At 49.9% G+C, this 25,161-nt stretch overlaps 1 protein-coding gene across 1 annotated transcript in view; it reads right to left on the bottom strand.

Annotated features, from left to right (window-relative positions):
* DRGX (dorsal root ganglia homeobox) overlaps positions 1 to 10,229 on the bottom strand; it is a 36,186-nt gene extending 25,957 nt beyond the window's left edge. The window contains exons 1-6 of the mRNA XM_004387950.1: positions 10,149 to 10,229; positions 9,628 to 9,741; positions 5,293 to 5,390; positions 4,478 to 4,579; positions 1,427 to 1,605; positions 1,235 to 1,347 (exon numbers count right to left, since the gene is read on the bottom strand). Coding sequence (XP_004388007.1) covers positions 1,235 to 1,347; positions 1,427 to 1,605; positions 4,478 to 4,579; positions 5,293 to 5,390; positions 9,628 to 9,661 — 526 coding nt within the window. The 5' untranslated portion in view covers positions 9,662 to 9,741; positions 10,149 to 10,229. The remainder of the gene's footprint in view (positions 1 to 1,234; positions 1,348 to 1,426; positions 1,606 to 4,477; positions 4,580 to 5,292; positions 5,391 to 9,627; positions 9,742 to 10,148) is intronic.
* Positions 10,230 to 25,161: the final 14,932 nt, after the last annotated feature.

The raw sequence follows: 25,161 nt of genomic DNA, 5'->3' as shown, positions 1-25,161 counted from the left end.
GCTCACAAGTGGCTCCAGGTCCTGGGGATTCAGAGGTCCAGCCTGCTACCGTGGGAAGCCCAAAGCCAGAAGCCTGGCATTCAGAGCCCTGTAGCTCTGGCCGTGCCCTGACACCCTCTGCCTGCCTCCTGGCTCTCAGTACACACTGCCCCCTGCCTCCTTCATCCTGGAGACGCCTGGCCCTGGGTGACACACGCACACTGCCCCTGCCTCCTTCATCCTGGAGACGTCTGGCCCTGGGTGACTCGGCACACACTGCCCCTGCCTCCTTCATCCTGGAGACGCCTGGCCCTGGGTGACTCGGTCAGGCTTTCATTCAGACTCAAGAAACCACATCTGCAGTGCAGATTGCCACGCTCCGTGTGTATGTCTGCTGACCTGCTGGAGGGGCCCCCCTCGAGGGCAGGGAGACCACAGGCCCTCACACAGGGCAAGCAGGAGACGCCACAGGATGCCAACCCCATTGCCTGTGTCACAGGAAACTTCTGGTTTGTTTACTCAGAGAAAACAGTTACAGCCCGCATCTGCACCCACCTCCCAGATCCTGAAGACAGGAGCTCCATGTCGGAGCACCAGCACCCGCTCCTCCAGGCTGGGGCCCAGCCTGGCCCTGGCCACAGGACAAATGGGCTTAGGCAACATTGGATGGGCCCGTTCATTCCAGTGGGGCTCCCAAGAAATCCCTGGGGGACAGGTCCACAAGGGGTTCCTCGTTCTGAGCCTGACAAAAGTCCCTAAACATTTCCGTCCTTCGGACCACAATAGACACTGAGAAGACAGCAAACCTTGGAAAACCACGAACACTAATGGCTCAGACCCCAACATCGGGAGTCCTCGGGAAAGGCAAGTGGGCAATCAGCAAACGTGGACTGGCCCCCACAGCCCTCACCAGGGGCTGCTGCTTAGCACCTAAAACCGTCCCCGGTTGGATGAAGGTCTCTGTGAACAAGGAGAGCGGCAGTTTTCGAAACAAACGCCTCCTGGACAAGCCGTTTGGTCAAGCGGAGCCATGCTTTCTACTTCCACCTCCATCGCCAGCCATGCACAGTCAACTGTGTGAAAAACGGTGCCGTCCTTAACTCTGGCTGCAACTTACAGCAGAGGAAGGGGGCTGTGCTGTCCAGAGGTGCAAGACTGACCCAGAACGCACGACGGTCAGATGGCCATCTCCATGACCCCACTGGGACCAAGCCAGCCAAGCCCAGCCCCTCCTGCCAGCTGGCCCAAAACTTACCTTTCAGAGAGGCGACGTGTGACAAGGCCTGGGCGTATGTGGCTGTGTTCAGGAGGGTCCCCGGCAAGCAGGAGGGGAAGAAAGGTCCCGTGGGACCCACTGTTCGCCCCAGGCTGGCAGAGAGAGAAAATCACACTGAGTCTCTGGCCCATGTTGTGGCCACTGTCAGTGACTTCCCCGGGCCACCCTCACCTCTGCTGGGCCTCCAGGGTGTCCTTCTTGCTCCGGGCCTGGTCCCCAGGGGGCGGGGAGTTGATGTTTCTCACTGGTGGGGGCGTCACCTCTGCCATGGGCTCCTTGGCACCAGGCTCCTGGTCCGAGGCCCCTCGTTCGGTTTTCCGCCACTTGGCCCTTCGGTTCTGGAACCAAACCTGAGTGCCCAGTGGAAACACATCAACAGAGGCAGAAACCAGGCGGGAGGAGGGAACCAGAGCCCAAAGCACACGTCCTTGACCCCCGCCCAGGGCTCTGCGGCACCTTGCAGCCAGGTGTGCAGTAAGCAGAACCTCGTTCTCCAAAGGGCCTCCCAAAGCTGGGCTCTGGGAACTGCAGCTTCCAACCATCGATGGGTCAGAAAATCAATTCAGAAGGCAGCAGCAGGCTTTTTTTAAAGAAATGTTAAATAACGGAAAGCATTCAATGCATTGCTCATCGGAAGGGGAAAAGTGTTCCATCTTGTGAAAACTGTCCACACTGACTTGCATGCAAGTACATTATATGATGTGAAATGGATTTCCTTCCAGGATCATGGTCAAAGCAGTTTGTAAAGCATTGCCCTCGGGCTTCCTCATCAAAAGGACTCAGTCACTCTTCCAGCAAGCTTTACCTGAGCAGTCTGTTGTTGTGTGTCAAACCTCACACCTGGGATTTAATCCTGAAATCATCCAACTACACAGCATGACAAGTTCATGACCAGTGTACCTACTAGAACACGGACTCTAGAATCCCAGAGCTTCATAAATCCACCACTGCAACCCTAGGAGGTAGGTAGTTCTATTACCCCTGTTTTACAGATGAAAAGAGTACGCACAGAGAGGCTAATTAAGTTGCCCGCGGTCATCAGGTGGTAAGTGGCAGCTCCAAGATTTGAAGCCCTGTGTCCCGGCTGGGAACCGTGATCCAGACTGCTAAGGGGTAGTCGTGGCCACCCCAAACATTGTTAGGAAGATGCTGCAAAGCACTGAACCCAGCACTCAGCAGTCAATCACTCAGTGAACACCAGCTGACGTTGTCACCTCCATCATGCTCCGTTCCGGAGGCCTGAGCACCTTCTTAGAGGCAGGTGTGAGATGCTTTAAGCCTTTGCAGAAGGACTGCCTCGTGGAAGCCAGGCAGCCCAGCCCCAGGGCGTTCCCAGAGGTCAGTGAGATCCTGCAGTTCTTTACCCCATCCAGCAAAACCTCTCCCTTCTGCCCCTGGGAGATGATTCCTGGCTTAAAAAAGGCTCGGCCAGAGCCCCTCGCCGTTCCCTCAGGCAGTCCTCTCCTCCTCCCCAGGCCGCCTGCCGACCCGCTGGCCCCAGAGAAAACCTGGGGGCCCAGCCTGAGCCCCCCCCGCCTCTTCATTCTCCTTCTCCTTTAACTGCGTCTCTTTCTTTTTTAATTTAGTTGGCTTTTAATTGCACATATCAGCAACCATTGAATAATGATTTTATCTATATTCTAAATTTAGGGCAGTTAAATGCAAAGCAAAATGCAGACACTTTCTTGCATCTTAATTGAATGAAGGTCACAGCTATAACAACATTTAATTGAGCTATTTTTCATTATCATATTCTAATGACTTTGCACTGACAGTTCGCCTGCTTCTGAGGAAGGAGCATGATGGAGTCGTTTATTTCCCTATTTAGTTATTGTTTGACAACATCAGCTTCGATTAAGACCCTGCTTTATAGAACATTAATCATATTTGAATGAGCAAGGGGTATAAATGTAAACACATCCCCCTTCCCGCCACTGAAGCCATGTCCCCACACGGAAGCTCACTAAACAAATGCTTCACAGCCATTGTCTGTTTGCATAATAGCCAACAACGGCCTGAACAACAATTCCTCGCTTTAATTGTCACCGCCCCTATCTCACCCTTGCACCTTTCAGGGAGAAGTTATGATCTTCCACTTCTGAATGCCCAATAATTGTGTCATTTATCTCAATTTGCAGCTCAGTCTTTAGGCAGCTATTGGCAAGCTGGCATTAAAAAAAGAAAGGAGCGACGGCATCCTGGCCAAAGGAGATTTTCATTTCCAAATAATAATCAGTTTAATTTGCCTGCCTATGACCAATGATTCATGTTCAGATTTAATAATCAGGATCACATAATCTGATTATCGGGGAAATAATTTGTTTACAACCCCCAATTTACTGCTCAGAATTCCATTATTTCTCTCTAGCCATTGGTTTTTAAGAGATACTAACATGACCCAGGGGAGCCGAAAGCAAACTATTATATTTCCTACAATTAGATCTCTGCACAGTCTTAACCCCAAGCCCCTACATTAAAAAAAAAAAAGAAAAAGAAAAAACCCAGAAACAGCATGGAGGAAACCCCATAAATAAAATGAATATATAATTGTGCTCAAAGAATAGCTCGCCCGTGAGTCGGTTCCTCCCGAGCTCAGGCACATCTGGTGGGCTCAACGGGTTTGTGCACTTAAACATAATCACCATGTTAGCTTCTAAAAAAGAAATCCAGCTTCTAGACCGTCACCATGGGCCAGGCTCGTCTCGAGGGCCTGCCCTTGCACTGATGCCGCTTAAAGATTTTTAAATTGCGCAGGTTCTTTGGATCCACTTCTCTGAAACTGTCCACATACTTAGGAAAAGTTGGCCATGATGCAATTTCTGGAAAACAGCTCCTACTCGGCTGCCCATCTGGAAACTCAGTTCTCTACATTGACCCGTCTTACCCCAGAGCGGTCAGAGCTGCTTTGAGAATAGCATCTCAGCTCTTTCTTTTTTTTTCCAAAGCAAGGAAATGGATGTGCATTGATGTAATTTAGTACCTTAGAGACGCGGACAAATTAGTGTAGAACATTATCACTAGTTAATTATGAATGACCGATTAATCAACCTAATCTAATATTCCACATTATGTTGATGTTATTAAAGTGCATCATGAAAATGACAGATAGTCTTCATTTGCTTTCTTTGGCCAAATGTGCACTCTGCAGTCATGATGTCAAAAAAAAAAAAAAGTTTGCCAGTTGTAATATTAGAGAGTTAAATAATTAAAAAGAATGTTTACCTGCACTCTAGCTTCTGTGAGGTTTATCTTCATGGCTAGCTCTTCTCTGGTGAAGACATCTGGATAGTGCGTTTGGGCAAAAACTGCCTCGAGAGCTTCCAGCTGGTAAAAGGAAAAAATATTTACTGGTGAGAGGCTGTGGTTCCGTGGGGGGAAGCAGACGTGTCTTTCCAGTTGGCTACGAGCAGCGAGGAAGCAGCTTCACAATCATAGAGAAAGGGGAGCAGGAAAAGCTCCCACAGAATTAAAATTTCAACCACGGATGACTTAGGAGCTAAGATTTACTAACAACCTCAGCGCTCTCCGAAGAAGGAGAAAGGAGAGAGGAGTAAGTAGTTATATGTATTTACATTTAAATCCATTTCTAGAAATCACAGATCTGAGGATGGGATTATGAATGAGAGTAATTCACCAAACTGACTGTAGGGTGGAGGAGAATGGAAATAACTCGCAGGTTCCCTCACTGCGTCAGTCCTACAGAAATCACTTTGGGATATTTGGGTCATCATCCCAATTGCCCCAGATTGCTCCAGGAATAGGACAGAGGCTGGTCTAAGGAAAAGAGCCCTGGTTTATTGTGAGGTTCACATTATATTGCTGATATGGAAATGTTCCCCAAATATAAAACTAAGGCAAATGGGATGGTCATCTGCCCTCCCCTCACACAGATTCCTTGACATATACATTGCTCAAGAAAACAGAAAGATCCAGTTAACATAATCAGTTGGCCTTATTTTAAAAGATAAGAGTTACTCAAATTCTGATTTTTTTGGAGGCAAGAGGTAGCAGTTCTCAGAAGGAGGAGGCATTGTTACCTGCTGAAGAGTGAACGTTGTTCGGTTCCGCCGCTGTTTTCTGCGCAAAAACCCGTCATCGAAGTCCCCCGTTGAGTGGTTGCCAAAGGATGCAGTGCCTACTGGGAACAAACTGGGTCAGCCTGAGCAGAGGGCTCCCCAGTCCTCACACCACCCCTCACAGCAGCCAGGCCGTGCACGTGTTCAGAGGGCTCCAACCGCAGCCCCCTCAGTTGCTCCAGTTTGCCCCAGGAGAAAAGCCCTGTCTGTCCCAGAGTTTCTCTCTCTGCTCCTCTTATTATAAGCAACCAGTTGTTGTGAAGTTGACTCCAACTCATGGCGACCCCAAGTGTGTCAGAGTAGAGCTGCACTCCACAGGGTTTTCAGTGGTTGATTTTTCAGAAGTAGATTGCCAGGCCTTTCTTCTGAGGTGTCTCTGGGTGGACTGGAACCTCGTACCTCTTAGCTAGCAACCAAGTGCCCTAACTTTTTGCATCATCCAGGGCTGACTCCTCTTATTAAGCCTCCTCTTTTCATCTCCCTTACGGTCTCTCTCCCTCTTGTTCTTTCACTCTCTCCCCAAAATCTTTGACTTCAGGCCCCGCTATGCCTACTGCATAAGAGCTCTGGTGGTGCAGTGGTTAAAGCACTTGGCTGCTAACTGAAAGGTCGGCGGTTTGAACCCACCAGCCGCTCCACTGGAGGAAGATGGGGCAGTCTGCTTCCGTAAACATTACAGCCTTGGAAACCCTACTGGACAGTTCTACTCTGACCTATAGGGTCGCTATGAGTTGGGCTCGACTCGACAGCAGTGGGTTTGGTTTGGGTTTGGATGCCTGCTTCATAGGAATGGTGGTGGCCTTAACCCCCAAGGTGGCCACTTCCTGTGAAACTCTGGACTCTGAGCCAGGAAGGGCCACTGGCTTGAGGTGGAGCCTTCGTCTGCCCTCTGGCTCCCAGCTGCACCCCTGCGCAATGCTCCTTAGCTCATCCCCCTACATCTGATCTTTTAATGCCAGCTTCTATGTCTTTGGCCAGCGTGTGAGTCCAGTTTCCCTTACTTCTCTAAGCAACCAAGGTGAAAGGCTGGGGACTGGGGAGGGTGGAAAAGCAAAGGAAACACCGAGAGTGTTTGCAGCACTTTCCTCCTAGAACTGCAGGCTCCTATGAGGTAAGAAGTTTATAAATGAATATTAATCACCATTCGTCACAGCTCATCAGCACCATAGTGGATCTGTTATGTAGATGTCAATTAACAAAAGATGTGCGCCAATAGCAGCTGTCTGAATTCCAAGCAGACTTAGAAGTGGTTACTCTCAGAGGACACCCACCCTCTGGACAGGCCTTAGTAAGGACAGACAGCTCCCTCTTCCCTAGCAAAGAAAGGCAGGCGTTGTCCTCCCTGGCAGCCTCCAATGCTTGCTATAAAGCCAGAACAGAGTCTGGCCCCAAATGTGCATTCAGATCATTTTCCAAATGTGCACTATTTACTTGATAGTCCACAATGGCTTCTTAGGAAAACAAATGAGCACATTTCCATTAACCAGTGAGGGCTCTACCTGCCATGGGCTCTGTCCTCGGAATCTCTGCAAGGCCAGCCTCAGGAGCTAACACACCCAACTGGCCAAACAACGTCCCTCGGAAGGACCTCGGCCCCAGAGCCGTCCTCCAGGCTTTCTAAAATCTGTCTACTAAACAAGGCCCTCCTGCTTGTTAGTTCGCTATCCACAGCCACCACACCCCTACCCTCTGCCAAGCCTTCCCCTCAAATCACATGCTTCTTCAAAACCCCAGTTACAAACATTTCTCTCCAGCTCCTGGGAAACTTAAAAAGCAGAGCCTCAAAGCAATCTTATGGCCATTATTTTGCAGGAAGCCAAACTGACTCCTTTGGAAACAAAGCACACGGTGGTGGACAGTGTGCAGTCTCAGAGGCCCTCCAACCACCATTTTTCCCAGGCCTCTGACTTACACCTTGCAGCCCAAATTCCTTCACAACATACACACATGAACACATAAAATATCTTGAAGTGAAACACTGCATGTCAACGTTTATCCTGAAGAAGGCTGATGGCTCATCAAATTGAGAAGAAAAAAGATGACCAACACAATACATAACTGAGGGGAAAAATGGGAATGGGCTTTTTCCTTAAAAATAAATATGACGGGTGACAATGTTATGAAAACGCTAAACCTTACTGATAATTAGACAGAACAAAACAGAGCAACAATAAAATACTATTTTCACCATCTTGGAAAAACAATGAAGAGCACAGTGATTCCCAGAGCAGGTAACGGTGTAATAAAGCACGCACTCCCCTTCACCATTTCTAGGAGCACCAGTTGGTACCACCTTTCTGGAGAGCAATTTGATAATACCCATCAAAAGCAGTATTTAATGTATAAACTTGTCAAAATGTGCCAAAACAGAGAGACGAGAATGTTCCTGACAACACTGTACGAGAGGAATTTCCTAAGCAGGCGCATGCAGTGGTTTCTAATTTCGTATCAGCAACATTATCTGAGGGTTGAGATTATGAACGCTGCTTTGCTGTCTTCTTTATGCTTCTCTGTATTAATAAAAATAGAAATTAATAGCTGACAGGCTATCACGAGATGTCATAGTCCAAAGTCTGCTCTCAGTTTTCCTGTCTGCAGTAGATCACCTCCTCCCCAGCAACATTCAACTAACATAAACAGCACTTTGTGCAAAACTGGAGTAGAAACTCATCTGCAAAGGGAGAAAAAGGCTCCTGAAGACGGATCTCCTGTCCTTCTGGTCATATCAATCAGAACAAGTAGCCGGGTTGGGATGTGCACAGGGGTGAGGATGGAAGATACCCGATGGGCTGAACTGAAGGCAGCAAGCTGCTCAGTGCCCTGGGGCTCCAGCTCTCCCTAAGTGACTCCTGAAACCTGCAGGGCCTTCGCTTTCAGACACCCAGGAAACCTGTCACCTGCTAAGCGCCCAGGCCTCTGCCTTCCCACTTGACCAGAAGGTGGGCCCCCCTGAGCAATCATTCCAGATCGAGGGTTCAGTAGTGCAGAGAGGCCTCACCCTGCATACCTGCAGATGGCCCCTGCAGTCCTGCGATACACTGTCTGAGATGCACCTCTCCGCCCTGTTCATAAAACCCACCTGTCTGGGTCATTGGAGGCCAGAGGGTGTGAAATGCAAATAAGTGCCCAGACTTCCCTTCTCAGGAATGTTTCCAGAGCTGGCGGCGCCAACAACGGTCCTCATTATCCTCCCTTAGAAAACCCTGCTGAACTCTTAAGATCTTTCATGGGAAAAACAACCACGCCAACTTCCTGAAATCACTGTGCATGTTTGCCAGCTGAGGTGTGGCGACCGTGGCAGGTAGCCTGATGCTCAGGCCCTCACCTTCTCATTTCCTTTTGTCCTGCCCCATGGCTCCCTCAATTTCTTTGCCTCCAAAATTCCCCCACCTCACAAAAAAAACAAAGGAGTAGGTTGCCAAAGTGCAATCCTAGTATCGCATCCACCACGACATCCCCAGACCCGAGGAAGGTGTGTTAAATAAAGGGTCCAGTCTACAGCTGCCACAGTCACCTGCCAATATTAACCACGTGGAGGGACCACCCCTGGGTCCCCTAGGCCCTAGGTTGGGGCACCCCCTTCCCACCACCCCACCCCTACTTGACAATCCAGGACAGAGACCACATTAGGGCTTCTAATGAGAAATTTCTTCTAAGGCCTGGAGACCCTCAAAGGCGTGAACTGCCCCTTGGAACTTAGAAAGGGTGGGGAGTGACTGGTATCTGGGTCAGAAGCATCGACAAACACCGAGGAACAGCCACGTGGGAAGGACGCACCCGGCTTTGGGGCTGCGTCGCAGGCACCCGAGGATGGACCCTTGGGTGGCCCAGAATTGGCAGAGCAGTCTCGCCCTCCGCTCCTAGTGAGAACGGCCCAGGAACGGGTTCCCGGCTCTCGGTCGGGCCCCGGACGCAGCAGCCCAACTCCCGAGTCCGCCTTGGCTTTCTGGGATGCTGGCAAAACCCCGTGAAAGATTGATGCGGCCCCCTGGGGAGGGGAGCCCCGATTAAAGGCGTGACACCAGCATCTGTGCTGGGAGCACCCGGCCGGTCCCCGCGACGCGCATAGCCTGGGGCAGCCCCGGCCCAGGCGGGGAGGGAGGTGGGAGGCAGGTGGCGACCGGGCGGAGACTAGAGCGGGGTGTGGGGAGGGGGCCCGGGGTGGCCCTACTCACCGCCTGGCGGCTGCGTCCCTGGTGAACTGAGGACCCCACCACCCACCAGTCCCGCTGCCGCTCGAGTCCTCTCCCGCCGGCGCCGGCAGACTCTTTGGCTCCGGGCAAGGCGCTTACTCACCCTCTAGCTGTGGCGGACAGTGGAAATAAAACATCGCCGACGGCCCAGTCAGCTGGACGACTGCGTCTTCGGAGGTGGTCGCGGGACGGACCGGTGCGCGCACCTCCGGCCTGGCTGCAAAGCAAACAGCGACAGAACCTAAGTCTCCCTCTCCCTGCGCCCCAGCCCGGCCCCGGGGCGCACCGGCGCTCATCTCCTGGAAAAACCTCTCCCAACGTCCTCAGCCCACTGCGGGGACCGGGTAGGAGTTGGCAATGTCGTCTCAAGCCGAGCCCCCGCGGGGCAACCCCTCTGGTCTGGTCCACCTCCCTAGTCGTGCTCCCACCCCCGCCCAATACCAAACTCCGCGGGTGGCTTCCCGGCTCTCAGGGGTCCCCGCCGCAACCCCTGCAGCCCGGTCACTGCAGCCGGGTCAGGTGGGCTCACAAGGCCACCTGCGTGCTCAGCAGCTCGGGTCAGGAAGGCAGCCCAGCCCCAAAGCCCGGGAGCGCGGGGCCCGGTCGGCCGGGAGCAGCGCGTACCTCGGCGGGCGGCCGGCGGGTAAGGAAGGCCGGAGCGTGACCGCCTCCCGTCAACACTCCCGGCTCTGCTGGAGGCGGGCGGGGCTCGGCGCGGCTGGCGCCCGCAGGACCAGAAAAGTGACTCGGGAAGTGGCCAGATGTCTTGCTGTCTACAGCGCGCGCCGCCGCTCGGCACTCGCCTTTATAATCTCACGCATAATTGGCCTTAATCTGATTATTTCCAGCGCTGTCTACAGCGAGTAACTTGGATAGGTCTATTGGGCCTTACAAATGGCCCACGTGGTGTTAAAAAAAAAAAAAAATCAGTCATTTCTCAGCAAACATCAGGAATGTTTTTCCTCTTTTAAAGAGGATAGAAATAACCGCCTTTCCACCCTCCCCCTTCCCAAAAAAGGGCGTTCTTTTCTAAACACTCCGGCCCCTCCCATGCCCCCTCTGACTCAAACCTTCTTTCTCCGGGAAAGCTGGGATTTGGGCTCGTCCTTGTCAGAGGCCCGGCGACTGCGGGGCTGCGAATTGAAAAAGCGCTGCTAATTGTCGCCGCCGAATGGGTTTTGGGGCGACTCTTTGCACACGGCTTCCCTTTCCAAGCGATCGTACAAAAGGAAAGTTTGATTTTGTTCTCAGCAAGGGGTCCCTGAATTTATGTTGCTTCTCGATGCAAATGATATGCGGTGGGGCCCTTCGCAATTACTTTTAAAATGCATCCGAGGCAGACGCTCAGCGGAAAGAGACCGCCCTTCCCTCTGCCTGGGTGAAAATTAAACTCTAAAGTGCCGGGCTGAAATTTTCAAGTCCAGGGCGCGGGATTGGATCAAATCACATAAACTGCAAAAAAGCAAGCCTAATGGCGCATAATTGGTTCTGTAATAGCATTACACCAGGATAATAGCCCGTTACGGCCCCCTGCACTATTAAGTGCTTCCCTGGCGGAAAGCCTTTATGATATTAAAGGGGGGATATAATGATATTTTAGTTATTAAATGCGTGTAATTAATTTATGCACCACTGAAAATAAAGTTGGTATTATGACCCACTCAAGATGCATCAGAAGATGCAAGTCAGACAACTGTTGCTAAGTTCTGGTGTCTGTGTTCCGTCTAGACTGTGATTTTATTTTGGGACGATGGCTTCTTGGACAGACTGCATAAATTTAATATTTTATAAACATTCTAATGTTGTCTTCGAGAGCCTCGGCGAGGCGGTGGGTCGGGTCCCTTTGCTCTTAAAGACACAGCGCGTTGGAAACAAAAGGCCTGGCGGGCCGCACGTGGACACCCGCACTGCGCGAGGCGCGTCGAGCTGGAGCGCCGGTGCACACCTCTCCGAACCTTTCCGGAGGAAGGCGCCGCTCCGGCCAAGGCAAGTCAGGGCCAGCTGGATCTGAAGCGGCCTCTCCCGGGGTCAGCCGGCCCTGGAGCGGGGAGTTGGCCCAGCCGCGCACAAGGAGCCGCTGGAAACTCAGGCTCGGTTCAGAGCGGAGAGAGTTCGCGGCGCCAGCTCCGCTAGGACTACCGACTCCGCTAGTCCAGGCGGCCGGACTCCGGGAAGCACGCTGGCAGGTCCTGGAGGTGGGTGCGGCGGCAGACGCGGGGCCGGCAGCGCAGGAGAGGCGGAGAGCGCCGTTTCTGCTTCATCTAGAGAGGGCTGGAGCCCCGGGGCCGATCGGCGTTCTCTGTACGGACCAAGTGTCTGGCTGGCGCTCGCGCTCTGTGTCTCCCTGTCTCCCTCAGAGAACCTCTGCTCTCTGGAGTCCTTCTCAAGAGCCTGCAGTTGCCTTTACGCGCCCGGAGCTTCTAAAGGCCCCCTCAGGCTGCCACCCGCCTGCGTGCCCTGCGCGCTCCGGAGCCAAGCTGTGGAGCGAGGCGAGGAAGGCGTCCGGGCCGGCTCGGGCAAGATGCCACGGCGCACCTAGTGATCTCTGCGGAAGCCCTCCGCACTTGCAGTCCAACGCAGGGAAACGCTGGGCCCCAGAAACCAACAGGGCACAAGCCCAGTCTCAGCTCCCCATCCTTGACATCCTCCGAAGCAAGTTCCTATCGAGGCCCGGAGCTGGAACTGGCTCACTCAGGGTTTGCGGGCCGGCGCGCTCCTCGCGCCTCCCGGCCGGTCAGAACCCTGGACAGCGGCGCCGGCTCCACCCGGCTGCTGAGCGGAAAGAAGGCTCTGCCCCGGCCCAGCGCTGCCCGGCGTTGGGACCCGCCCGGCCCGATCCCGACCTTTCCGGGACCAACCCCAATCCTCTCCCAATCCTCTCCCAATCCAAATCTGTGCAAGTTCCTTAGGACGCCCTGTCAGCGCTCGCAGCAGGGACCGAACCCTCCGCACACCAGTGTGCGGCCCCTGTCCCGCAGCTGCAGCGGGAAGTACCCTGCGGTCCCTCACCGTCTGGCTCGGATCCGCCAGGCGTTCTCGGACGCGAGCCTGGACGCGCCCCCAGCGGGACAGCCGGCTGGACTCCCGGAAGACACCCACCTCGCACGGGACTCGGAGCCAGCTCGGGACCCTCGGCCTCACCTCGCCCAACGTCTCTCTGTCGGAGCTGTGAGGCTCGGCTGCTTCCCGCTGAAAAACAGCGAATAAACCACCAACCAAACGGCTGTAGAAACGAAACTTTGATGACGCGAGCCCCCCTTTTTCCCCCAATTGTTTCCTACACTCGGACCCCGAGGAGGTGACTAATAATAGATCCTTTACCGTCCCCCTTCTCCCAAAAAAGGGTGTTAGTAAGGAAAAGGATTTTCCCCCTTTCCCCTTAATTCTTGTGCAACAAAATGTATTTTCCAACTAACCAAACTCTCTGATCTGTCCCGCTTGGACACTCTGATAATTTACAACCTAAAAGTGTACTTTCTTTATCTAAAGACCAAGGTGACTGCTTTTAATTTTCTCTAACCTCTTTACACTTGATGTTCACCAGACTCATAATGTTAATTGGCTTCATATACGGATCATCAGTTTAATGAAGAAATAAATCCTGTGTTGCTTTATGTTTTAGCAGTGATTGCTTTAATGAGGAATGTGACGTGTTCCAAAATCAAAGCTCCAGGAGACATTAGAGGGGGTTCTATTAGGATGGAAAGGCTTATTTAAAGTTAAAACCATGGCCACATCATATTTCAACAGATTCTCTCATCGCCCCCATGCCCCTACCCCCATCTCGGTGCTTCCAGCCTAGGAGGAGACAATTCTGTGGTCCTCAGCAGTCCTGCTCTCAATATTTAAATCACAACAGCTGCAGAGCCTGCAGTCCGGATAAGAATCGTTTTCCGGTACTGAACAGGGTGCACTAATTTACCTCCAGTCCAGCGCGGCAGAGAGAAGCCAGAACAGGTGGGAAGTTCAACTCCCAAGGCTGTTCACTTTAAAGAATAAAATACAGTGGGCAGCAAGTGACATTGCTCCCCCAAAGTTGAGCGCAGATTTTGCTGGGGAAGCGGCTCCTCTAGTGTCGTCCGTCCGAGAGCTGATAACTCAAAGTCCTGGCTCCCCAAAGCAGACGGCTCTGGCTGCCCAAGTGGGCTGCTGACCACGCAGACTCCGGCCCCTGAAAATGCCTGCAAGGAGGCTCTGGGCTCCGGGGCGAGGGGAGCTTTACTGCTCTACATCAATTAATAGGAGAGTAACTCTGCCTTCTCTGATGGGTGTTTGATTTTTCTAATTTTAAGCTTGTTCTGTGAAGGGAAAGATGTCATCTCAAAAGCACCGAGAGCAGCAATAAAATGCTGGAAATTGGAGCATCTATACATGTAAGCTCTAAATTGTCTTCAGTTGACTTCTGAGTCATCTTAAATTGATTCCTGAAAAGAGTATCGAACCAAAGCAAATCCCAAATTATTAGAAAATGTGGGGGTTTTACGCTCAGGGTTGATGTTTCAAACATCACACATGGTAGTCATTGCGAATCTTTGGTTCTGTTTTAGGAAAATTGGAGAAATATTTGCAGACTTCACTGTCAACAATGTATGAGCCCAAATACATGAATATATGTTGGACTTGACCTCTCAGTTGTGCTCAGAAGGGATTTTCCCAACCTCCCCCTTAAAATTTTTCATTAACAGAAACAATTTTAGTAAATATGGTTTCAGTCCATGATAATTGAGTAAAGGAGATAAAATACTTCAATTCTCAGGGGGGAAAAAAAGTACACTGAATTCCTAATTATGTGTTTTTGGAAGAGTCCAGGTGATGTGCAGTGTTGTTCTTTTGTTGTTAAGTAGCAAAAAGCTTCTCTAGTGCAATCCCTGGGGACACACAGCTTTCCTAAGGCAGAAGGGACGGCATGTGTGTGCTCAGTGTGACACCACACGCTCTCAACTTGTTGGCAAATCTATTGTCATTTTGTAGTTTTGGAAATTGTCAAGCAAAGCTTGGAGTAGCTAAGTACAATAGAGTATGTGAAAAAATAGCAGTTAATTGAAATTCCAGATGAACAGGGGACGTATGAAGAGAAAATATATACACACAACAAGGGATAGATATGCATTTTATTATCTTGGAAATTCACTATAATTCACTAATTATACTGTCATGCAAAAGTAATAGCTGTTTATTAAATGCAAGCCACCTTCCAATAACTCCACCTCCAGTGGACACAGGACAGAGTGGATTCCCGTGTGGTTCCTGTGGATCCCACAGGCTCAGCTCCAGCCCTTTGCCCTGTCCTCCATCAAGGTCTCTGCACCCTCACGAGGCAGCAGGCTGGGATGAGGCCCCACTGCAGAGTCCATGCAGACCTTGCTTCATTCAAAGCAGGCTCCAGTCCTCACGGGCTGTGTGAGCTTGAGCAGGTCACTACTCTCTCGGGAGCTCCTGGCTCCCACTGTGAAGCGGACATACTAGTCGCAGTGTTGGCGGAAGTGTTAAAAGGCAGTGCTTGAGCTTCTGCTAAGGGTGATGGGAAACTTTGGAAACAATAGCGGTGATGGTTGCACATGATGAATGTAACTGTGTATGTAAAAAATGTTGAATGGAAAATGTTTTGTTTTATGTATATACTTACACAATAAAAAGTAAAGTGCTGAACACAATGCCCAACACGTCGTAAGCACTCCGTAAACTCAAGATACAACTGCTCTTTTATCATTATTATTGTTTTATTAGTGAGACGTTGGTGGTTTAGCAGTAGAATTCTCTCCTTCCATGCAGGAGAGCCAGGTTCAATTCCCAGCCAGTGCACCTCATGTGTGTGTCCCAGGATGGTGCAAATGATTAAGCACTCGACTATCAGTCAAAAGGTTGACAGTTTGAATCCACTCAGAGGTTCCTTGGAAAACAGGCCTGGCGAGCTGCTTCTGAAAGGTCACAGCCTTGAAAGTCCTACAGAGCGGTCCTACTCTGCACCCGTGGGGTTTCCACGAGCCAAAATTGACGCAACAGCAAGCACTTGGTGCACGGCCACTATCTGTCAGTGAGAGTTAGCACGTTGCTGTAATGCTGAGCAGGTTTCAGCAGAGCTTCCAGACCAAGGCCGACTAGGAAGAAAGGGCTGCTGATCTACTTCAGAAAATCAGCCAATGAAAACCTTATGGGTCACAGCAGACCGACTGAAACCGATCGTGGGAATGGTGCAGGACTGGGCAGTGTTTTATTCAGTTGTGCATGGGGTCGCCTGAGTCCGGGGCTGACTCAACAGCTAACAACAACAGAAATTGTTTTATTTGATTGTTGTGGTTATTGTCTGTCCATTACTGCAGTGTTGAACTCTCAGGTTCCCGGCCCTGCGAAGGCCACGTTCCTGCAGAGGTGTTACCATGAATGCTTTGGGCACCCATCCACAGCCCCTGACTCCTGCTTACTGCTGGGAGGAGTCTGCTTAATGGAAGAGCACTGTCCTCGAAGAGCTCCTCTGTGTTCCCCCACTCCAGCCCTGCTCGCCAGCCCGCCGTGCTTGCTTGCTTACATTTTTCCATTCTTCACACCTCATTTCCTGGTTTGTTGAGTATTAGTCAGCATATCTACTTGGCTAGAAAACCTAAACCCAGGATTCTGGAGCTGAATCAGAGATGTTTTGTTTGGCCGGCAGAAATGTAGAAATTTAAACTGATGGCCTTTAGACAGGGCATGTCAGCTCCACTTGGCCACAGGCCCCACTCTTCCATACCCCACTGCACCACCTCACCTGTCCCCCTTGTGTGACCTACCTGGTTCCTGCAGCCATCTGACTTCCCCGCTCCTGAAAAAATTCTGTGTGAGCCTCTCATCATTTCTTGGCTGATAATGACTTCTTAGCTAATGTGAAGATGGGAATGGGTGTATTCAGGGAGACCAAGTTCATCGCCTCTGGAGTCTCGGGGTCTAGTGCAGTCCATTTCAACAAACACTTGTCTAGCACCTACTCTGTGCAGGGGCAGGAGACACAAACAGGGCTCTTGGCCTCAGGCCTAGCCCCTAGAGATTCTGGCTAGGAAAGGAGATGGGGGTGGCAGGAAGAAAGGAAGCTGGAACCTTCTGGAAATCACTCCAGAAAGCACTGGATTCACTGGAAGATCTGTCTCTCAGAATACAGCCCTCCCTCAGTAATGGGGTGGGACTCTCACCCTCTCTCCCCAGAGGCCATAAACAGTCTCCTCTCTGTCCACAGTGTTCAGGCCATCGCCCAGAGCTGAGGGGTCTTGACAGGTCTCAACCACCAGTCTCCTGCTTCCTGGTTGTAGCTGCAATGAAAATCTTGGGGGCCTGGGCCACACATAAGTCTGGAATCCATGCTACAGGTGCATTTCACTTACAGGGTTCAATCTCTAGGATCCCAACATCCAAGACTATTCTGATGTATCTGCTGAAGTTGCTGACTGGGAGCAAATCTTTCCGTTAACATTTGTCAGTTAAGTCTGGTTGACTATTAGTAAGATGATGATGTTCTGTTTAAGGTGATGGGAAATTTGGCAGTGATTATGGATGCTGATTGCACAACATGGTTAATGTAATTGATGTCACTGAACTGTACACCTGAAAACTGCTGAGCTGGCGAACGTTGTGTTATATAGTTTTTACAACAATAAAATAAAATGAAAAGATGGTGATAATGATTCGCTAATAAGAAAACAAAATCAATTCAAGCACATTTCAAATAGGATCAGGCCAAACAAGAAGAAAGGTCTTAATCTCCAGATCAAAATGATCTCACCAATAAACCTCTAGGAAAAATCACTTGGAAGGTTGGCTGTTTGGCACAAAGAGCTCTCAGTGCAGATGAGAGAACAGAGTGGTAGGAAGCTAGGAGTGGGGCCAGGGAGGCGACGGCCGGCCAAGCTGGAGAACAACAAAGGCAGGACAGGAACCCAGGCCTCCCAACTCCAGGTCCAGAGCTCTCTACTGCACCCTCTGTAATAAAGCACGTTTCCCTGAAACAAACCACACGGCCGATTGTTCATGCTAAAAACTTGACAAACGGGAGGAACTTAATAGAAAGGACTATTTCAAGGAATGAAATAAGTTTGACACATGAGTGGCTAGTAAACTCAATGAAAGTCTTCTAGTTTTTAACAGATCTGAATTATGCGAACAGCTACAGTGGAAAGGCTTTAAATCAGAGGGACTCGGGATCAAATTTGGCTCCTTCAAAGACCTCAGTTTCTCTGTCTACAAAGCGGGGTTGGAAGCGCCTGTCTTTCAGCACCTGACCTGCAGTCGTCAGTAGCTTATCTTCTTATCCTCCTTCTCTCTGTCTCACACACAACCCCCCCCAAAAAAAAACCAAACCCACTACCATTAAGTTGATTCCGACTCATAGTGACCCTAGAGGACAGAGTAGAACTGCCCCATATGGCTTCCAAGGAGCAGCTGGTGGATTCGAACTGCCAACTTTTTGATTAGCAGCCGAGCTCTTAACCACTATGCCGCCAGGCTTTCCCACACACATACACAGTAGGTACTTAATACCTGTCACTTTTCTGGGATGACCTTGCTAACCTGGCTTTGCAGGACCCTCCCTGCTCCCATCTGACCAGTGCCACCTGTCCACAGTCAGGCTCCACCTCACCTGGAAGCTGCCTCCCCACTCCCCACACACACCCCTCCAGCTCTGAGCTCTGTGCTCCAGCTGTCTAGTTCCATATCTGTGACTTGGTCAGCCACCGCCTTGCCCAGCATGGATAGGCCATGTGTGTGCACAGCACGATTTCTCAGCACACTCCCACCGCTCTCGGTGGTCTCAGCCTCACCCAACAGCAGGCTCTTAGAGCTCACTTAGGACCCAACATAAATATATGTTGAATGAAATTGAGTGGTGTCTGAGAAGGCTGGTGTGGGCAATCCCCACCCTTCGGCCCAGCCAGTCACAATCGGCCTGCAGCCCCTACAGACCAGTCCGGTGAGGTCGTTATCTATCCATCACACATTTCTTACTTCACTCCACAAATAGCGATGAAGCACTAGTTTAGATAACGTGCTGGGGATGCACCTGTGGACACAACTCTCAGAAGCAGGGAGGGTGGAGAGTCAGGAGAGCGTCTCAGAGCCAGTGGCCTGCAGACTGCCACAGCCAGGTCTCCAGTGCCAGCAGGGGGTCTCCAGGCTGCACCCCTTGAGAGGACACGGACTGTCCAGAAGCTGCCCTCATAACCCCCAGCAGCTCGGGCTCACGGAGTTGCAGGCAGAGCAGAGCCACAGCACCCCAGGGCCCAGCTGGGCAGGGGGCAGCTGAACAGGGGAGGGCCTTGCCTCTACCTTTGCTAAGACAAGGGATACCCAGCACAGCCCTCCAGGTGACCTTCCTGTGGCCCACACTTTCTTCCCCTCCTTCCCCTCCCATTCCTTCAACAGATGCTCACAGAAAACCACGTCTATATCAGCCTTATCCTGGGGCAAGAGAAAAGAGATGTCTGTTCTTTCACGGTGCTTACCACCTTTTAATATATTTGTGCTATTTTTTTTTACTATCTCCCCTACTAGACTGCCACCACCTATGTGTCAGTTTGTTGTTCTGTGGTGGTTTGCATGTTGCTATCATGCTGGAAGCTATGTCACTGACATTTCAAATACCAGCAGGGTCACCCATGGTGGACAGGTTTCAGTGGAGCTTCCAGACTAAGACAGACTAGGAAGAAAGGCCTGGTGATCTACTTCTGAAAGTTAGTCAATGAAACCCCTATGGATCGCAACAGAATATTGCTCCATACAGTGCTGAAATACGAACCCCATAGGTTGGAAGGCATACAGCAGCCACAACAATGGACTTGAGCATTCCAACGATAGTGAAGATGGTACAGGACCAGGTGGTGTTTTGTTCTGTTGTACACGGGTCCCTCATGAACTGAAGCTGACTCAATGGCAACTAACAACAGCAACTAGTCTGCAAATTCCTTGAGGGTAGAGAGCAGTTCCATACGGACTTATCATAGACTCAGCGCTTAGCTCAGTGCCAGGCACACAGTAGGCGTTCAACTACTATCTGTGGAATGCATGAATTAGTGAGGCAACATCCATGGCCTCAAACCACAGAGGACACAGATGTAAACAAAGCCCTGGCTATCGACGCCTCACACACATGCAAAGCGAGCCCCTCTCCCCATGCTGAAAGTGAGCACCGTGCTGGCCTGTGGCCGTAATCCTCTCTGGGACAAGGCAGAGCATAAAAATGGACGTGAATTAAAGGGGGTGACAGGGACACACCTCCAGGATAAACGCAGTGACACAAGGTTGGCAGATCTTGGTGGACACACTGTCCAGTTTTACAGGAAAGGCCACTGCAATAGGAAAGCACTGCTCCCTATCCTGTTTCCCCAACCTTAACTCGCAGATCATCCGAGATCCTTCTCTTCCCCCACTCTGCAGCCTGAAGTGGTGGAACGAGTGTGGTGTTCACACCCAAGGTCCCTGCTGCTATTGCTCAGCTGTATGACTCTCATTTTTTCAATATCATTTTCCCCATCTGAAAAAGAGAAACAATTCCCATCATGGGAGTATGTGAAAGTACTTTGTGAAATAGTAAAACACTCCACAGATGATGTGGTGATGGTGGCTCTCAAGTATCGTCACCCTTTCATAACCCTAAAGTTGGATGGGGAAGACAGCCCTTCCACTTACGCACTTCTGTCCTTATTCCGGAAACGCGCCTCTTCTCTGGCTCTCTCTCTCCCTCCCTCTTTCTCTCTCTCCTCTGGCTGTCTCCCCTCAGCCCTAAAACGCTCTCCCACCCAGCTGTCCCACGGTGATCTGGCAGTGCCTATGCTAAACCCGCTGTGCCAAGAGATGCCTAGTTCCTCGCCTCGGGGCCATAGTCACCCAGGAACATCTGGCTGACGCCGACCCCGCCGCCTTCACCTCTTGATCCAGATAACAGTGTTTGGGGGACGGGGAGGAGGGGTGAGTGGCAGAAGGGGAGGAGACCCTCGGTCTTACTTTACGAAGAGGTCACCAAAAGTTGTTTTCTCTGGCAAGAATTGGTATCGGTTTTGTTTTATATTGTTTCAGATGTAGAGTCCATTGTACAGAATACCGGTAACCATAGTTCACATCCGTCCTTGGGTAACATCTTGCCCCTTTCTACAAAGATTTCTGTTCCACACCTGAAGGCATCTGAATTTACAATCCCTGAAGAGATTTTAAGTGCTAAGTTTATGGCTGACTTTCCTTTTTATCGTGCTCTTCAGAAAAAGTTGTCTAAAGGAAAAATAATCAATGAATTAAATGTTAAAATGTTTTTAAAAAGCCAAAAAAATTAAAATCACTCATAATCCCACAACCTGAAGATAACCATTATTAACATTTACCAATATTTCATATGAATTTATTATATGCATACTTTTTAAAGAAAAAAATGGGATCACACTATTACCTGATTTTGTAGTTTTTATTCACTTAGTATACTGTGAATCTCTTTCCATATCACTAAATATTCCTCTATAGTATTGTTAGTGGTTCTATACGCAGTTAGGATATAAGTCCAGTTGCTATAACAGAGACCCGTAACAGCGGCTTAGATAAGACACGCATTTATTTCCCTCTTAGCTAAATGTCCAGTCTGGCAAGGTGGCTCTGCCCAATGAGGATGGCAGAGCTCCCTTCAGTCAGGTTTCTCCAGCATCCCTAGGGTGTGGCCCTTGTCTACATGGTCCAGGATACCCCTCACCATGTCTGCATTGCCCCTAACAGGGAGGTTAGAAAGGAGAGTGGGAAGGCTCACCCCTTCCTTTGAAGAACAAGACCCAGACTTTGCACATGGCCCTTCTGCTCTCACCTCATTGGCCAGAATTTGGTCACATGGCCACACCTAGCCATTAGGGAGACTTAGAAACATGGTTTCTGACTGGACGTCTACATGCCTGGATAAAATCAGGGCTTCTATTATTATGAGGAAGTGTCTGGGTGGTGCAAATGGTTAACATACTCAGCTGCTAACTAAAAGGTTATAGGTTTGAGTCCACCCAGAGGCACATAGAGAGAAAGACCTGGTGACCTACTCCAAAAAAAAAAAAAAATCAGCCTTGAAAACCCCTATGGAGCTCAGTTTACTCTGACACACATGGGGTCGCCATGAGTCAGAATCAACTAGATGGCAATTGGTACTGGTTTTATTATTATGAGAGGAAGAAGAATGTATATTGGGGGACATCTGTCAGAATCTGCCACAATCATGTTTTATTGGGGGGGTCTATTATGTGACATTAATACTTCCACTGCTATAGTCTTAAGATAAGTTTTCAATAGGGAAATTCTTTGTTCAGAGAATAACCATATTTAAGGCTCTTGACAATCATGAACACTGCTTCCCATTTCTGTGAAAGTCCATTGATGGCCAATATCTACCTAATATTTTCTCTTTTGGCTTCCTTTCCACCTTCAGCACCTTTCAGCTCACCATCCTTCAATACAGGGACCAGCCTGCACATGTAGTAGACATCAGTGAACATATCCTAGAGCTGAAAACCACATGTATAACCCAAATCCCACAGGCCTCTGTATCGGCCCCCTCTACTCTTGGGGAGACAAGGCTGGAGCCGGGCAGAGTCTCAGGCACAGTCTGGGACGTTAGATACTGCTGGTGAGGACATAGGGGCCAGAAGAAAGAGGTCTGGATGGAAGCCCCTGAATCCACAGACAGATACTTGGGGAAAGAGGCTAATTGGGGGCAGCGGTCACGATCAGGCAACCCAAGACTAAAGGATACTGGGGTTGGGAGCTGGAATGCTGTGGAGGCGGGTCCTGGAACAGGTATGAAGTCAGGGCTGTGTCTTCCAGGGCTGGGGAGGGGAGTGGTGGGTGTCATCAGAGATATTCATAGGGTCAAATAGCAAGGGAGCCAAAATCTCAGACAGCCTGCTGAATTCTCCCCCAGGCAGGGTCATCTAGCAGGCCCTCAAGACCTCCTCTGAGCCTACTCAACTCATCCCTCTGGGTTTTAGAGAACTGCAGCTAGCAGATGGGGTTCTCTCCTAGACCTCCACAGAGACACCTCAACGGTCATACTTCCTGGGTCCCTAGATAAGCTCCACAGTTATGTCAATGCAGATTAGCAACTGGTGCCTTAAAGGGAGAAGAGAGGAAGGAGGAAGGCCAGGCAAGAGAAACAGTAGGCCACCCCATCTTGGGAAGGAGGAAGTGGATGGGGGGAGTCTCTATGTGCCCAGTATTCTCCCAACCCAATCTCCTCAGATTGGGCTGAGAAACAGACGCCAACTAACTCGCCCACTTTTTTTTTGTTTAATAATATTTTATTGTGTTTTCTGTGAAAACTTACTCAGCAAATTTAGGTACTCACTTAAAAACTACTACACAAGTTGTTTAGACATTGATTACATTTTTCACAATGTGTTAACATTCTCATTAATTCCTTTCTGGATATTTCACTTCCGGTAGTCTGGTTTACCTGTCCCCTTACTTTTCATCTTTCCTTTAGAGTAATTGTTGACCATTTGGTCTTATAGAGATGATTTTTTTAAGGTGCACATTACTCGCTGGTAATATTCTTTATTTTATGAGTCAATCTGTTATTTAGTTAAAAGGTGGTCTCAGGGGGTAGTTCAAAGTTTATAGAGTATCTCAGGGTGATAGTCTTAAGGAGTCCTCTAGTCTCAACCAGTTCAGTAAGTCTGGACTTCTTAAGAATTTGAGTTTTGTTCCACATTTTTCTCCCCTGTGACCCTGATCAGAGTGGTCATTAGCGGTAGCCAGCACCATCCAGTTCTTCTGGTCTCAGGGTGGATGAGGCCATGGTTTGTGTAGATTTTATTGGTCTTAGGGCCCTGGTGGGACAGTGGTTAAGCATCTGGCTGCTAACCAAAAGGTTGGCAGTTAGAATTCACCAGCTGCTCCTTGGAAACTCTATGGGGTAGTTCTGCTGTGTCCTATAGGGTCTCTATAAGCTGGAATCGACTCGACGGCAATGGGTTTGGTTGTTTGTTTGGGTTAGTCTTGGAGACTAGTTTCTTCCTGGGTCTTTGGTTTTCTTCTTTCTCTTTTGCACTGGACAAGAAGAGACTGATAGTCATCTCTTAGATGGCCTCTCACAAGCTTTTAAGACCCCAGGTGCTACTCACCAAACTAGGAGGTAGAACATAAACTTTGTGAACTATGTTATGTCAATTGACCAAGTTGTTTCACAAGACTATGGTCCCATAAGGTATTTAGTTATGTCGAAGAAATATTTGTAACTGTGCCCCCTATGTGATTTATTATACATGTGAACGTACATGCATCCACACATACGTACATACATACACATATAGCTACATGTATACATGCACACATATAATACCTATACACATATGTGCATACATATATACATATGTAACTGCACTTATATTTTTTGGTTGTTGTTGCTGTTGTTGCAAAATTATGTATGTCCTAGCTTTTACCAAAAATGTCCGTGTGTGTGTGTGTGTGTGTGTGTGTGTGTGTTTCTTAGTGACATCATCTGTCTTGGTCAAGCTGTGTGCATTTCACCCTCATTTGGTGTTACCTTTCCCATCACCAAAAATAACAAGTGTCTACTATCTAAAGAGTGATTCCCCCTCTCGCCATCCACCCATCCCTGGTAATCACCAAAGAACATTGGTTTCTGTGTGTAACTCGGCCACTTTTGAAATCACTACTGCTGTCCTGAAGTCCCCCAACCAGAAATACCCCCATCGATGTAAGCCAGAGCCAACAGCTGCCACCAGGTGGCACCAAACTGCAAAGGGAACAGTTCCTCTTCAGCCATGCAATGCTGAAAGTCTGAATACAGCTTCTACCAAGGCCCTGGCCCAGAGTGGCAGCTTATAACATGTGCAAATGTTTGTGAGTTGGAGGATGGAGATGGATGAGCGGATGGACAGATGGAAGGATTTTACTTCCCACATGGGAGACTGCTTGAAATAAGTGCTGCTGATAGAGCTTGAGAGTCCCCCACAGGCAACTCCAGCTCAAGAATGGACATTCCCAGATACTTTTGCCTTCTGGCTCCACCTTAGGGTACAGAGCCTGGGAGAGGGTCTTTGCTGCACAAATTGGTGGAGACCAGGTCTACCCTCTGTGCTAGAGGGGTCCTTGGGGGAGTCCTCACACTCTGCACCTCACCCTGGTGCAATCAAAGAGAAAACTCCTTCCTGTACCCAGTCCCTCCTCAGCCTGACCAGCCCTGTCAGCCGCCTTCCCACCCTTGTCCTTGCTATTCTATCTGGGAAGCCCCCTCTGGATGTCCTTCAAGACTCTGGCCCTCACTTCATTCTGCTGTCTGCTCAGAGAAGACTTCTCGGACCACCACAGCCCACTCCCTACACCCGTTGCTCTCCATCTCTTCTCCCGCTTTATTTTTCTTCTTAGCTGCTGCCCCCTTCTGAGGTGTTTTATTGGTGTGTCTTCCTGTCTGCCTCCCTGCTGGCAGCAGGCTCCACAGTGCCTCCTGGTGCCTGGCACACCTGGTCCCCTGCCAGCCAGCCCAGGCCAGGACTCCCTCCAAAAGAGAGTTCATTACCCCTGAGAAGTGTACCTTCGCACTAAAATGGCAACACTCCTTTATTACCCTTCTAATTACAAGTCCTGGTGTCCTCAGCTCTGTGCCAACACCATTGCAAATCTCATTTCCTTACAA

This window comes from Trichechus manatus, unplaced genomic scaffold (assembly GCF_000243295.1).
Source record: "Trichechus manatus latirostris isolate Lorelei unplaced genomic scaffold, TriManLat1.0 scaffold00200, whole genome shotgun sequence".
NCBI classification, from domain to species: domain Eukaryota; kingdom Metazoa; phylum Chordata; class Mammalia; order Sirenia; family Trichechidae; genus Trichechus; species Trichechus manatus.
Note: the sequence above shows the minus strand (reverse complement) of the source record. Positions and strands in the feature narration are given on the sequence as shown.